The following is a 16,616-nucleotide window of genomic DNA, read 5'->3' as shown; positions in this document are numbered from 1 at the left end:
TGGTATTAGTATACAACCATATCTTACCCCATCCGTGTTTTAAGAAAATACTATGTAGGTCATTTGATATTAGCATTAGTGTTCAAGTCTTATCATGAGCAATATTGTATTAAGTGAGTGCACTGCCCCCTCCAAATTTTGTGTATTTAATTCCTGTATAGTCGCACACGCGGTATATTCATCTGGCTAAAAATACTATGATTCGATTGTTAAAACTTATTTTTTTATGTTAATAAACCATTAGAATAAGTTGCAAGCTCAATATGGCCAGTTCATCGAAATTCTATTGTCTTATACAATTGTCTTATACAATTTTAGTAAATTCAATTAAAAAAAACCTCTCTCTCTCTCTGTAGATAGACTAGAGATCAAATGCAAAGGAGTTTTTAGGTAAAAAATAGATTGAAATCTCAATCATTGATCTAGCCAAAATCAAAAACCCAGAATGAAGATTTTTTCTTTTTTAAATGCGGTGGTATTATGGTAATTTTGTTAAGTTTAAAGTTTAAGGTGCGTAAATATACATTTGAAGGTGCGTAAGTTTATAGCTTAAGATACATAAGTTTATAGCTTAAGGTGCATTTGTTTAAAGATTAAGGTGCACCACTTTCTAGTTTGAGGTGCATCAGTTTAACACTTAAGGTGCACGACTTACAAACACTAGGTGCATAAATTTCCAGCTTAAGGTGCATCAGTTTCCAGCTTAAGGTGCACAAATTTAACACTTAAGGTGCATAATTTTGATTCATTAGGAATATCAACTTCCATTCTCTAGGTGCATAAATTTAAAGCTTAAGGTGCATAACTTTGAAGCTTAAAGTGCATAAGTTCAGTACTTAAGGTGCATAACTTTGAAACTTAAGGTGCATAAGTTCAATACTTAAGGTGCATAATTTCGACACTTTAGATGCATCCGTTCAAGACTTAAAGGTGCATAAGTTTGAAGACTTAAGGTGCATCAGTGCAGAGATTAAGATGTATAAGCTTGACACTTAAGGTGCATTAGTTCGAGACACTTAAGATCATTCGCATCCATGTTGCCAAGAACCACATTTAAAAAAAAAAATTCTTCATTTTGAGTCATTAGATCAACGACTCAGATCTCACATCATTTTCACCCAGGAGACTTCGTACGTGAACCACCCTCTCTCTCTCTCTCTCTCTCTCTCTCTCTCTCTCTCTCTATATATATATATATATATATATATATATATATATATATATATATATATATATATATATATATAATCGATCCTAGTGGGAGCAAATTATTGGTTTTCTTAGTTAGAACCGTTCATCTACTCTTCTTGTGGCCCGAGGATTTCCCTTGTCATCCAAAAAAATCAAAGAAAGTCATCAATATTATATACCTTTTCTCATTTTATATGTTTTATTTGTCATTCAGTGATGAAATTGAATTTTTTTTTAATTGGGAAAGGGTCAAATAGGTCCTCAAACTTTAGCTGAAAAGTCAGTTAACCCCCTAAACATTTAAAAGTGCAATTACATCCATCAACAATTCATATTCATGCAATGAAGCCCAAAAACCGGTTAATGACCTATTATCACAGGTCATTAGGAATCAGGCCACCATCATATTTCAGGCAAAAAAGTGACCAGTGACAGGCAAACGGTCGCCGGTCACGCAGAAGGAGACAAAGGCCCCCTTCTCGCCGAAGAAGGCAACCATAGTGGTCGCCTTCCCCGTGACCGGCGATCGTTCGCCGGTCACTTTTTTACCTAAAATTTTGCAAGATGGCAGCTGAAATCCTAATGACTTGTGATAGCAAGTAATTAACTAGTTTTTGGACTTCATTGCATCAAAATAAATTGTTGATGGGTGTAATTGCATCTTTAAAAATTTTAGATGAATAATTGATTTTTCAACTAAAGTTTGAGGGCCTATTTGATCATATTTTTTTAATTAATATAATTTTAATATATTACTCTGTAATATTTTGTTTCTATAATATTTTTAGTATATTTTTAAAATATATAAATTTTATTCAGTAATGCTAAATTAAATATTATATAACATTAAATTATATATAATTTGGCTCAAGTTTTATTAGATGTGTGGGATATAAAGGTGACAATTTGGTTCCATATGTTATTAAAACTGGGGTGCCAATGAATGAGTACTATAATTAATGGCAGCCGTCACCGTATGGATCAATGACACGTGGGGATTCTAAATTCTTCCTGAAAACAGAAGGGGATAAAAAATTGGTTTCCCCTTTAAGTAACGTCCAACCTTAAAAGGCTACAAATTTGTAAATTAAAAAAGAAATACCTTACATACTGACATTGAAACTTTGGGGCGTAACGCACTAACGCACTATACCTTTTGTCATTCCACCTAAATGTACAACCGCTTTGAAAGAAACTCAAACGAGCGGGTATAATTCTTATATTAAAATATTTTGAGTTTGATTTTTTGCTTATATCTTTTTTTATTTAATACGTTGTATATGTCTTTCTAGTACAATTTACTTATCTTGTGTGAATAGCTTGTTTACATGGTCTTTTCTAGTACGATTTACCTCTTATGTGTGGTTAGTTTACTCTACACACATTTGGATAATAACTACAGATTTCTCTCATCACACAAAAAAAAATAAAAATGCACTTCAAATAGTGATTACAAGGAGAAAATCAAACCAAAAAAAAAAGGGAAGATGTGCATATCTTTTTTTTTTTCCTTTGAAAGTGAAAGGAGAGGGTAACCCAAAACCATTAGCTGGTTCTCACAGTGACACCATCAAGTGCCAAGAAAGTCAAGTTCGTCATAACTCATAAGTCTCTGAATCCTCCTAGGGGGGTAAAGGTAGTGCTTGATCCCTTTAGATTGGTCGAGGTCGATGTTAGCAAACGCATCAGTAACTTTGTTCTGTTCTCTTGAGATATGCCACACAAGGATCTCACATTGCTTTCTCAGCAAACTTCTGCATTTCACAGCTAAGTTATGCCTACCCCAAGTAAGCTCTCATGGTTGTTAAGACATTTCATTGCACTGACATGAATATTAAAATTAACGTTATTCGTTAATCCTGGAATTAAATTAGTCATGATGTGGAGGGACCAATTATCCGACATGCACGTGAAAGATTCAAGTGAAATTATTCATTTATTCGTCAACCTAGGAATTAATTCCCTTAATTATTAAGGTTACTTAACTTTTTAATTCATTCTTTGGCACTAATTATAATAATTAATTCATCTCCACTATCCAATAATACCTCTCACACGCTTCAGATCGAGAGATCTGAATCTTCTTATGATTTTTCCCTCTTTCCATATTAGCCTCGTTCGTTGACCAAAGAAAAGCATGGTATATGGTGTTTTATGGGTTAGGGTAGTTTGGCGGTTATAGAGTTAATGTTTTCTGCCTTTTGAGTTCATTTCTTAATTATGGGGTTTTTATTGGCTGGGATTTGTGCAGTATAGTTAAGGGGATTTATTACTTCAAATATTGATAAGATAGACATGTATAAATACTCATGAAAAAAAAATTTCAGGGTTGATTTTTCAAATACCAAATGGCAATAAAAAAATATTCTTATCTATGAGAACAATAGTTCAGGGATGATTTTATTATTTATCAATCCATGATAATCTAAAATACATGATGAAGAGATATATTTATAATGATTTATCGAATAGAAATAGTAAATGGTAATATTCTTAATAATATAGAGAGAGTGAAAATGAATTCTAGTGTGCCTAAAATGCAGAGTCTTAATACACCCCCTTAAACTTAAGGTTCTCTAGAGGATTAGTAAAAGGATTTGATTTCAATTCAGATTACAAGAGAGAGAGAGTCTATTTATTATAACCTACCATAGACTCTCCTATTCTATAGGCTAAACTAATAGGACTAAGTTACAACCACTGGAACTAATAACATAATAAGGAACTAGTAACAGCATAATATATCATAACTCACACACCCTCTCAAGCACAAGGTTGAATCTCAGCAACATTGAGCTTGCGTCTGAGTGCCTGAAAACGCGGAGCTGGAAGCGGTTTTGTGAAGATATTGGCGATCTGATCCTGCGAGGAGACAAAGTTTACTGTGAAATCCCCTGAGGTAACCTTGTCCCGAACAAAATGAAAATCAATTTCCACGTGCTTGGTTCTTGCATGGAAGACCGGGTTTGCAGCCAAATAAGTCGCACCAAGATTGTCAGTGAGCTGGTTTACGAGAGTCTAGTCCTAGCTCACGGAGAAGGGAGACCACCTAGGTATCCCTTAAAGCAACCAGATTCTCAGGATCTTATCGGAGAAATTAATGATTAATATAAGACCGCATGCATTAGCCCTTCCATCTAGGGGATCGGAGGCTCCATTACCAACAAGCTAAGCTTGAATCAAACAGGTGTCAATCATCAGCAAATGATACACAGCTCGAAGACCAAGAAGAAAGCTTTCCTGAGATTCAACTTCACCTTTCTTTATCCAAACCCACGCACTCTTCCTTTCTGATGACTCATCCTCGACACACAAACTCAGTTTTTGATGTTTCCTAGGTTTTATTTATTCGTGTGTGTACTGTGTTCATACATACATGCATCCATTATATATTCTTTTTTGCTTTTCCCTCGTTTCATTTGAGAATGATGTTCTTAGGGCAAAAGCCGCAAATGAAGTTTATCTGTATGGAGAGAATTATTAAGAAGACAACCCTTTTCTTTGGAGTGGGAGATTTGTCTCCCTTCTAATCCTCCATGCCCACGTGCTTCCTGCTACTATATATACGTATATCATACAAGAATACATAAATACATGGGTATATATGCATGGGATGTATGCATATATCAATAACGTGTTCTACTACATGGACTTTCAATTTCTGTACTCACTTTTAGTCAATGAAAAAATATATCAACATCAAAATTTTGAGTAAGGGAGTAAATGTAGGTAGTAAAACTTAGAATCCAAGTAGTATTTTTGATCTAGAAAAATACTTGATGTACTCATATTTTATACTCTCAACTTTTATTCTTCTCACAAGTTCTTAATGTAAACACTTTTCTGAGTATGATGAAAATAATGAACGTTATTTGCCACATCAAAGATTAGAATAATTAAGGGAGTATATTTTGAAAGTATGCATAGTAAAATTCATTGATCCATGAGTGTAAAATACTGCAAATTGCAGCAAGTACTGTACTTGTTACCAGGAATACGTACGAAAATGGACGGCCGTCGTGCTTGACTCCGATGTTTAACGTTGTTGCGGGCGCAGCTTTTTGGGTATTTCTTTGTATCGAGCTGTCGAATGTAGTGCATTCATTCATACTCATGGGTAACAACAAAGGAAAAAAGAATAATATTCCCATGTCTAAATTTATCTATAGTGTTTATTATTCATTACACAAATTTCTCAAAAAAAAAATAAAAATTATTCATTACACAAATTAACTCTTTTTTTTTTCTTATTTTCTTTAATGTTTTAAAATTATTTTTAAATTTGATTTTTCGTATTTAATATTTAATGTATTTTTAAATATATAAATTTTATACACTAATAATAAATTTAATATTAAAAAAAAAAAACTTCACGTAAGCCTCGTTAATCGAACTAGACACATAAAAGGGACGAAGGGAGCATAATTTAATGGGCACGATTTCGCAATCCCGACGAAAAACACACTCGTGGTTAGTATATTTATAAAAGACAGTATGATCGATCACATGCACTCCTCTATACTCCAAATTTCATAACTACAGTGTTAAACCTCCCAAACCACGCTCGTGGGGACTATCTCAGACTGCACAAAGACTTCTTCAATTCGCACAGTTACCCAAACTCCATGAGCAACAAACCCCCATGGGTGCTCCATATAAACTTCCTCAAGTAAATCACCATGTAAAAATGCATTTTTTTTTTACCTCTAACTAGTACAAAGGCCTGTGATTAGTAGCAGCCAAAGATATAAATATACACACCGAAGCCAATTTAGCCACTAGGGAAAACATCTTGGTATAATCTATACCATATGTTTGTGCATTCCCATTAACCACTAAGTGTGCTTTGAATATGGCAACAGAACCGTCATGGTTCATCTTCACCGCATAAACCCACTTACACCCAATAGTTGTCTTACCGGATGAAAGTTATACTAAATCTCAGGTCTAATAATCCTCAAGACCAGCGATCTCTTATCCCATTGCACACCTCTAATTATCGTGACACATAGCTTGTTTCAAAGATGTCGGAACTGAAACATGCTCTAACTAAGATATAAAAGCACGTGAAGAAGATTTCAAACTGGGATATGACACACAGGACAAAATTAGATGAACACAACTACGTTTACCTTTACGAAGGGCAATCGCAAGATCGAGATCTGTTGACGACAAAGATTCTGGCAAGGAAGGACTAACTAGTGGAACCGGTAAGACCTCATGCGTTTCAACTTCTCTCAGCCGCCTAAAATAAACCTGTGTAACGGGAGGCCTAGTCGCATCCCCTCCCACAGAAGGAATGGTATTTGTGTATATACGTAAGAAAATCATGACACTGAACTATAATTAAGAGTTCGAAAATATCTTTAAACATAGTGTCCTCAAAGAACGACACATCAGCAGACACTAAGTACCTCCCTAAGTTCGAGGAATAACACTGATACCATTTCTGAGTACTCGAATACCCCAAAAATATGCACTTTAATTTTGAGACTTAGGATCAAGTTTCCCCCCTTAGAGAATGGACATCCTGAACAAAACAAGTGCACCCAAAGTCCCAAACACCCTAGAAGCAGGAGAAAACAATGGACTAGACGGATAGACAAGGTGAGACGGAATATGGCCTTGGAGTACTCTTGTGGGTAAGTGGTTAATCAAAAAAGAATTTGTATGTACCGCATTAGGCTAAAACGCTTTGGGAATTTTGATCTGAAACAATAAGGCCCGAGCAACCTCTAATAGATGACGGTTTTTACGTTTTGCAACACCATTTTGTTGGGGAGTGCCAACACAAGACGATTGGTGTATCATTCCATTTTGACTCATATAGTTGGAAAAAGTACGGGAGAAATATTCAGTTTCATTATCACTGCGCAAAACTTGAACCATTTTATCGAACTGTGTTTTGACCATATAACAGAAATTATAGAAGATTTCAAACAATTCATCTCTAGATTTCATGAGGTATAACCAAGTGTGTTTAGAGAAATCGTCTTCAAAGGTTACAAAATACTTGAACCCAAACTTAGATGGTACCCGACACGACCCCCATACATCTGAATGAACTAATTAAAAAAAAAACTGCAGGACACAACAATTTAGAATTCCGGTAATTTGACTTATCGAAAGTAAGTTAAATAGGAACTTCGGATGGTATAACATGGAAGAGAGAGACATTGAGGGGCCTAAAGTGGATGAACCATCTGCTAGGGTAACTTTAGTACCGGATTGAAAGGAAGAACACTTGGAAAAGATATTTAGATTACCTGACATATGGTCATTGGATCCAGGATCAATGACTCATTGTCGAGGCGAAGAAGAGACACATGCAATAGGATTATCTATTTAGACAAGTGTGGCTATAGAATATGGTAATGTCCCCTGATTGGCTAGAGGTTGTGGGGAAGGTACTTTCAGTTGTTTAAACATATCCAACTCTTCCGTCGTCATCATGGCCATATTACATTTTGGTTTGGAGACAGAGTTAACAAACCTCTGTGAGCAGAGTAGTTTCGAATATTGATTGCGGAAATGACTGGGTTCTCCATAATTATAGCAAACCCTCTGACCTCCTCAACCGACTTCACGCCCTCTACCAAAACCACGTCTTGGGAATCGACTTCAACGGTTACCGGAGCCTACACCTCCAGTATCTCGTTGCGTCATGAAAACATTCTTCTCCGAGACATCACCACCCATACCTGATGCATTATGAACCATAATGAACACTTGGTCTATTAACTTCAATTCTTTATTCTCGAGTAACTAAGACTTTAGGAAATCATACTGCTTATCTAACCCTGAAATCCAACTAAATACATGCAACTGATCACGTTACGTTGCTTTTTCATTTAACTACGTCATTCGTGATCGGTATAGCAGTACACAACGCTTCACTCACACTTTTAATATCATAAAAATAATCCCGGATGTCTCGTCCATTTTGGGATGAACAATGAACATCCTGAGTCAATTGGTATAATTTTCTCAAACTGTATGTCCCACTAAACCACTTCTCCACCAAGTCTCAAAACTCTCACAATTTTACAGTGTTCCATAGATAGAATTACTTTTCTATCAATACAATTTATTATACGGGACAGTAAAGCTTTATCATCATTTTTCCATTCTTGAGCTTTAGACTGCTCAGTTGGACATGTTTCAATCAGATGCCCATCTTTACCCATACCCCTTAGATCAATTTCAACCAAAAATTTCTATTCGGCATAGCTAAATCCATCTAGGGCAAGCACCACATCAACTAACTTGGACGGGGTCGACGCTACATTACATGTAATACTCCTCTCTTCTGCCTTAATAAAAATGAAACACATACCCGGCTTACATATGCTGGTAGTGCACAAACTGCACATGGGCACTGTTTCACTTCGAAAAAACTTCACACGCTCCACCTAGGCAGAATCTCTACTTCACGACGAGTCTCCTAATATAATCATCGTCGCGGAAGGTCACTAAAAAATCTCTCACGCGTCGGCGCATGAATCTGCGGCGAGCAGACTGTAGTCATGGCGTGTGGAAGCTCCGATGGTTTCGCGAATCCACAACAAAGTGTCACCGTCCTCCTCCGGTTGCTACCCACCCGCTCACCGTCGCCGCTATGATACCATGTAAAACAATGAGCATTGTAGACTATGTATACAAGTGTATTCACTGATGATGAATGTACATATCAGAGGACAAAGAGCTATTTATATAAGCTAAGGAAAGAACACAACCACTCAATTCAAATTTCTAACCCAAGGGTTGAGAGAAATTCTCTCAACCGGAACCTACCTTCTCTGACATGGTATTTACAAGATCATCATTTATTATATTTATTTATTGTGTAAAGGATGCCTTTTAATTGTTATTTTTAAAATGCTACTACCATTGGGCCCAAAGGGCCTATGAGGACGACGACGATCACAACAACAATAATAATATTATTATTATTAATCAAATAAATATTTTTTCAAAAAATTACATGAAGAATATATATAAAAACCTGTAATGGGTTCATGAGGCTACAGAGAAGATTAGCATGCATGGCCCTGCGCAAGGATGACACGCACAAATCGAAAATTGGTTCATGAGGCTCATATTCAAAAATGTTCATTGATTAGGTTTATTAAGTCAACGGGCCTTAAATTAATCTTATTTTCTCATGAGGCCCATTTGAAACTTATGTCATTTTAGGCCCATTAACTACTCCTAATTCACACCGGTAACGAAAAAACTACCCAAGACGTTATCGTTATCAAGGTGCCAAATTAATCAGAACAATTTCAGCTTTTAATGGCAATCCTCAGCCCGGATCGGAGTTGCTCATCACAAAGTGTCGTCATTCCTCAAAATGTCGATGGACTTTCAAATCCTATAAGAACACGCTAATTAACTCAACATTGTAACTTTAGCCAACAAAAAACTACAAGGTGGTAAACTAGTTTAGAATATAATGTTGATTAATAATTGACTCAATAAACTACTTCAACTCAACAGCCTGGAGAACTTAGATAAAGGTTGCCCCTTTTTCCATTCTATCTTTTCTTTTTAGTTGGCAAGTGACATCCAATTTTTCTTACAAGTTTGATTAAACTATAAAAGGGGCCATTCAACCACGAGAAACGTAGGAAATCTTTAAAAACTTGTGCTTAATAAAGAAGCACTGCTACAGAACATATATTAAATACATATCACCAATTCCGTAGGTTTCAAATATTTAAAGATCGAATAGCTAACTGGGCAGGTATGTTCTGTCTTCTTCAACTGCTTCTATTCTCTCATCATTTTAATTAATTTTTGGTTGAAGAGTCATGTATCATTAAGTACAATGATGTCATTGGGGTTCCATTATATTGTAGAGTTGCCGCAGTAATGCTATCATGACAAATATATATATTGTTAATTTATGTAAACGTTATCCTGCAGACTATATGAAAATCAAGCAACTTGTGTGGAACATCAAACATCAACCCCAGGTTTAATAGCAATTTCTTTTGCCATTTGATATACTAAAGTTACAAATGGTGATATGCCATGCAATTGCATTGATGACTTGCATAGCATAGCATGCTAGCTACATTGAGAGGTGATTAATTACATTTATAACTTTATATCTTCAAGAACATCTATCATCACAGAGCCACCTACATATATATATATTATTCAGTGAGGATCATCTTGTGGAAGAAAGATTTGGTGAGCCATGATTTCCAGCTTCTTGTCCCCTTCAAACCAGTCACCTGTGGCCTTCCTTCTGTCATCAATGGCTGCCTGTTCTTCTTGCACAGCATGAAGTTCCTTGCCCCACAATTTCCTATTGAACTTGATGCACTCAAAGCTGGAGAAAAAGATATCATAATAGTAATTCATCATGCATCCATGTTTGATTCTGAAATTTTTATTTTGGTGACGAGGAAAACTTGCAGCAACTATTTTGAGAGTGTGTATGTAGTAAACCTACCTTGTCTTAAAAAGATAAACTGACCTTAATTGTTTATAATTGACCAGATCAAATTAAACAAAAAAGGCCAATAGCCCGTTCGAACTTGTACATTCAGGCAACTTAAGGACTAAGGAGGGAGTGCACAGGTCAATCTTGTCCTAAGAAAGAGTTGGAAGTCGAACTTGTAATCAACAGTGAACCATCCAACTTGATTGGAGAGTGGAGTTGATGACCATACTAAGGTGTGAGTTTGAATTCATTTCATTATTAATTACCTTGGAATCCTGAACTGGCAGGGTAGAGGAAGAAATCATGGGGCTCAGATCCAAGAAGCGGAAGCCGCCCCTCGCGAGCGTATTGCTTCAGAGCCATGTCCACCACCCCGACAACCTTATCATCCTCGTTCACAACAAACCTTATCGGCCCCGCACTCCCAAACACGTTGATACTGATCAACAACCTGCTGCAGCAGCTCTTGTTCATGCTCTTCTGCCGCCTCTGCATCAACATCTTCTCAGAAAGGCTTTTCTTCAGCTTCACCTCCATATTTCTATTCTATTCAGAAAGGAAGGAGATGGAGAAGAGAATAGCAGAGAGAGAGAGAGCTTCAATTCGCAGAAGTGGCATCAAATGCGTGCGCGCGTGAAGATCGAATTCATTCCTACCATTCAATCGGTGTGTCAATTAATTTTCTGCGCGAATTAACAGCCAACAAGAAACGTGGATGCATGGGAGAGAGACAAAGGCAAAAGTGGGCAATTCAAATTCTTGGCATCAACCAATTAATGAACTTTAGATTGTTGTGATTACTGAGCAAACATGCTCTTTTATAATACCAAGGATATAGTTTATTTAATATAAAGCCCCTCGTATTTTACCCATATTTGGTATATATACCCACAAGCCACAATTATACCAACAAGTCAACCACCTACGCTTCGGGCCGGTGAAATTTTTTCTTAACCAATTAATATCTCGAATTTAAGTGATATGAATATATAGATTGATAGGATTTAGAAAAGTCTCGTATGTGTATAGAATCACATATATAGTAATTTAAATCCGAATCAATCCTCGGCACCGAAAGACCAGTAATAAATAAGGATTGTATATCAGTATATGGATGTATCCACAACGTTTTAAAGTACACGTATATATGTGTATGTGCATGCATGCATGATGCGTCAAGGGAAGAAGGTATTAGCCTACTAGGGAAAGTTAGGAATCACTCGTCACTCAGCACCCAGGGAAGGCTGACTTTCTGCCCTCGTACTGATCATTATGTATTTATTGTTCACTTCACATATATGATAAATGTTATATATATGATCGATATGAAATGAGAATTAATAATTTTGTGATCGAGATTGGGCGGACTAATCTTATCAGTTCAACAATAATGATCAAACGTTATATGTTTGTGTAATTAATTAGGATGAAGCATTTGAAAATGTTTGATAATACAATCACAATAACTGACGGTGCAGTCAAGATTTATAATAGATGATAGGGAATATATACAAGTACGATCAACCATATCTAGGCGGGATTGGTACCGTCTAAATCGACCATATCCGACCCATATTGCCCTCACCTCCCGACCACATTTCTTGATCCGGATGAGTGCCCTATAGACTCCACTTTAACCCCGTCTCATTGCTCATTCTCAACTAGACTTGACAGGCCGAAAGTACATTCACTAATGTGACCGGTTGTTAAGTCTGATCTTTTGCCCTGCAATTAACTCAAATACACTCCCCGAAGAACAAATAGTCATATCATGTCCCATCACCTTTTCAATACCATCTGGACACCTGGTATAATAATTATGATCGGTAAACATGTGTAAGACATGTCGAAAGACCGGCATACTCACACATACTTGTCTATAAAAGCGTATTTATTGCTATAAGGAGGAGATTTTTTATCATTTTTCTCACATACACACTCCCGAACACACCACATTCACTCCCCGACCTCAGCTCAAAATAGAACGGAGGAATATCTCTTTTCATACTTGCTCATATGCATGTGACTACATAATATAACTACTTTAATTTTTTATCGTAGACCTCTGTATTTGTACTATCAAGTGCACTATTAGTTATTTAGTTACCCACGAAAGCACTATCGAGCATTTTCATATGCATTTTCGTAACTTGTAATTACAAAATTATCATCGTGTTTTTTCTTTTTTCTAAAAAAAAAATAGTCTTTGATCATCTTAAATTGACAGATGCGATTATTCGGTATGTTTTTACAAGACTACTAATTACAGCTGACTTTATATATATATATAGAGAGAAAGGGAGGAGGGGTACATTGTATTGAATGTGAATATAGTATTCATTTAAAAGCATAATAATTCCTTACTAGCTAGTTCGTGAATGTGAATATAGTATTCATTTGAAAGCATAATAATTCCTTACTAGCTAGTTCGTGAATACTAGAATGCCTTTGGTGTGAGTCACCAAACTTCTTGTATTTTTTTATTTTTATAAAAATGATAAGTGTACCAATTGTCTATTATAATATCAATTAATCAATGAATATCTTTAATATAATTCTTGAATATAAATATAAAAACAGATTAAAATATACCGTACACAAAATAATTTACATATAAATCTCATAAAAATTGCTTCTATTGATGTTCGACGTAAAGGTACCAATAGAATATATAGAATCAAACTTCTATTATTCCTACTAACTAATGCATAAGTCAACCCTTGAACAGTTTGGACGTAAGAGCAATTTTTGTCTATTATTAATCACAATTATTGTGACATTTAAAATTTCAAAGTTAATAATTGTCTAAATTAATTTGCTATGTTGACATAAGATAGTAAGTTATGGAATAAATTAACCCGTGTTATGTACGAATCAATAAGTTTGCATAAGCAAAAAGAGGTTAAGGTCCTGTTTGGTAAATGGTTGTTAGCTGATTGGGTTGGCTGTTTGGGGGCAAATTATGCTGTGGATCTAGGTCCACCTTGCAAGGTCCAAAACTACGTCGTTTTTGTCTCTTTTTTTTTTTAATTAGTAAACATATTGCTGAATATAGAGTTGTCCAAAAATGTGTGAATGTAGAGGTTTCAAAGTGTAAATGTAGAGTATAGAAATCGTGAATGTAGATTTATGATTGTGTGAATGTAGAGTTGCCCAGAAATGTGTGAATGTGGAGGTTTCAAATTGTGAATATGGAGTATAGAAATCGTGAATGTAGAGTTATGCATGTGTAAATCTGTAATAGAGTTAAGAAGTTCTAGCAACTTATAGCCCTGTAATATGTGAATGTGGAGTTCTCAAGTTGTGAATGTGGAGTATAGGACCTGTGAATATAAAGTTTTGAATGTGTGAATCATAACAGTGGTAATATACTTACTAAACATATAATCCTGTAATGTGTGAATGTGAAGTTTACAAATTGTGAATGTAGAGTATAGTGTATGTGAATGTAGACCCAGGTCCACCTTGCAAGGTGGACCTGGGTCCACGGCATAACAACCCCTGTTTGGGTTAGAAAGTATCATTTGTTGATAACATTAGCTGATTGTAGAAAGTTGGTTGGTAAATTAGCTGTTAGCTGATAGCTGTTTGGTATAATTTCTTTTCTCAAAAAGCTAATTGAAAGGTCTGCTTTGAGTAGCCTTTTCAATTTTAGTATTTTGGAGTTACAAAATACTTATTAACCAAACAACTAATAGTGGTCAAATAAGCCAAAATTGGCTAATAGGCTGATTATTTACCAAACACGGCCTAAATGATAAAGGAAAATTATTGTAATAATAATATTGAGTGAATTAATGTAAGAACAAGACATGATTTGTAATATATAACTAAACAATGGTGAGCCAAATCCAGCAGCCCCGGCCCCCAACACGGGCTCCAAGGCGGAACGGCCATTGCCCAGGACCAACCATGGAGGTCGGGCCCCGGGTGCCCACACCCAAGTCCAACCACCTGGCTCGAGTAGTCTCATCTGGGTCCCTTGGTCTGAATCGCTCTGCTCGGATTGCCTTCTTCATACGTATTGCCTCTCTTAATCTGGACCACGTACCTTCTTGGTATAATTAATTAAGTCACATTCTCGAGGTAGCCCTGGGTCATCTTATTGGGTTCGGGTCGCCTTCTTGAGCCTAAGATCGTGGATTCTAAACTTTAGTTAATATTTAAGTATTGCTACCTCATTACACTAGTTTATAGTTATTTTAAAGATACTAAATTACTAATGACTACTTTAAATAAGTCTATATCTAAACTTTAAGTTCGGGGGCAACAATAGTTGCCTGCCACTACTTTGAGATCCGAATACCGTTCTAGACTCTAAAACAAGAGTAGTGATCATGGTTGCCTTGATCAATTTTGAGATTCCAAAATCTAGAACAAGCCCCATATTAAAGACAATCATATGGCTACTATATTTCTTCAGATTGAAGATATAGTGACACTTCAAATATAAAAGGTTCCCTTGTCTCACAATAAAAGTGATTCACTTGAATACTTTTATTGCTACTACTCATCAAATCATTAAGAAAACATATAATACCAATATATAAAACAAACATAAGATTTAATTAACCACATTTTAGGCCATTTTGAAAGATATATATAGTTCTCCAAAAAAAAAAAAACCTTTTATATATAAGAAATATTCTTCCAACCATATTGCAAACTATATTGCCCACATTAAAATAAACTCCATCATAAAATGTAGACAATGCATATCATAACAACTAGTTGAATGCTCTACAATATCCAAAGTTGAGCAATGTGGAGATTGAACAAATTAAGATTTTGGTATAAATGCTATGTTTTTCTTAAGGTTACTGACCACATAAATTGGGTCATGACATTCATTCTTGGGCTCTTTAATCAAATTTGAACTATTCATTTAATTAACTATTAATTAACTTTGAACTTTCAATTTTTTAGTGAGCATCATTTTTTTCACAATTCACACCAACAACATAATGAGGAAACTCACAGAATCAACAATTATAAGGGGCAAGAAGAAGCAAAAGACCACATATCAAGGTTAGAGCCAAAATGAAATCTCATTATATAGTGTTTCACTCATTATTTTTGTTATTATCTATATACTTTAGAACTCCAGACTTGGTTTTCTCATAATGAGAAATCCAATTTTGAATTTTTCTGTTTGAGAAACTAACCAAACTAGAGTTTCTCAAATCGAGAAACACATACATGGATTCAATTATTTGATAACTCGTACGTAAATGTGTTCTCAATTTGAAAAAAAAAGACAAAAATTAAAGAGAATAGATGCATCTGTATTCCGGGGACTGGACCAAATTGGGACTTGGATTTTCTCATATTGATAAATCCAGTTTTGAATTTTCAATTTGAGAAACCCTAGTAGGGTTTCTCAAATTGAGAAACACAAACATAGATTTAATTATATGATAACCTGTGCATGTGTTCTCAAATTGGAGAAAAGCGATATAAAAATTAAAAGGTATACATGCATCCGTATTCCGTGGACTAGACCAAATTCTGACTAGGGTTTCTCGAATTTTGAGACGTAGATCTTAAATTATTTGAGAGAGATTACAGTCCAGAAAAATTAAGGTTTCTCAAATTGAGACACCCAGACCTTAAATTATCTGAGAATCCGGTGCATGTATTCTTAAATTGAGAATAAAAAGGGGAAACATAAAGTGTAAAACTGGAGCTGGGTGATGGCGTCTAGATGACTGACCTGAGGATGAATATGGAGACAGGAGACTGGAAGCTCACGGAGTCACAGCTAGCTACAGCCGACGGCTGACGAGCGAGTGGATGGAAGTTGAAGCCGGTGACTAGACGACTGCTTTATCCGTTCATCAGGTCTGCTCGGCGGTGGTGATGCAGAGCCGGAAAATCAAAACGACCAAATGAAACGGGGATCCAAATGAATTTATTATATATATATATATATATATATATATATATATATATATATATATATATATAAAAA

The 16,616-nt window shown here is 35.5% G+C and overlaps 1 protein-coding gene across 1 annotated transcript; it reads right to left on the bottom strand.

The window, feature by feature from the left end:
• Window positions 1-10,170: 10,170 nt before the first annotated feature.
• LOC116011690 (uncharacterized protein At4g22758-like) lies at window positions 10,171-11,418 on the bottom strand. The gene is made up of 2 exons (XM_031251091.1): window positions 10,912-11,418; window positions 10,171-10,531 (listed from the first exon to the last, which is right to left on the bottom strand). The coding sequence occupies exons 1-2, from the start codon at window positions 11,180-11,182 to the stop codon at window positions 10,353-10,355; spliced, it is 450 nt and encodes a 149-aa protein (XP_031106951.1). The 5' UTR covers window positions 11,183-11,418; the 3' UTR covers window positions 10,171-10,352.
• Between the last annotated feature and the right edge of the window lie 5,198 nt (window positions 11,419-16,616).

Source organism: Ipomoea triloba, chromosome 3 (genome assembly GCF_003576645.1).
Source record: "Ipomoea triloba cultivar NCNSP0323 chromosome 3, ASM357664v1".
In the NCBI taxonomy this organism is placed as follows: Eukaryota; Viridiplantae; Streptophyta; class Magnoliopsida; order Solanales; family Convolvulaceae; genus Ipomoea; species Ipomoea triloba.
This window is presented reverse-complemented; position numbering and strand designations above follow the sequence as displayed.

Bases quoted from the DNA above. Each gene is read 5' to 3' on its own strand.
- LOC116011690 (XM_031251091.1), bottom strand. From the start codon at position 11,182: ATGGAGGTGAAGCTGAAGAAAAGCCTTTCTGAGAAGATGTTGATGCAG. The intron at 10,532-10,911 runs GTAATTAATAAT...CTTTTTCTCCAG, and splicing joins TGCCAGTTCAGGATTCCAAG to CTTTGAGTGCATCAAGTTCA.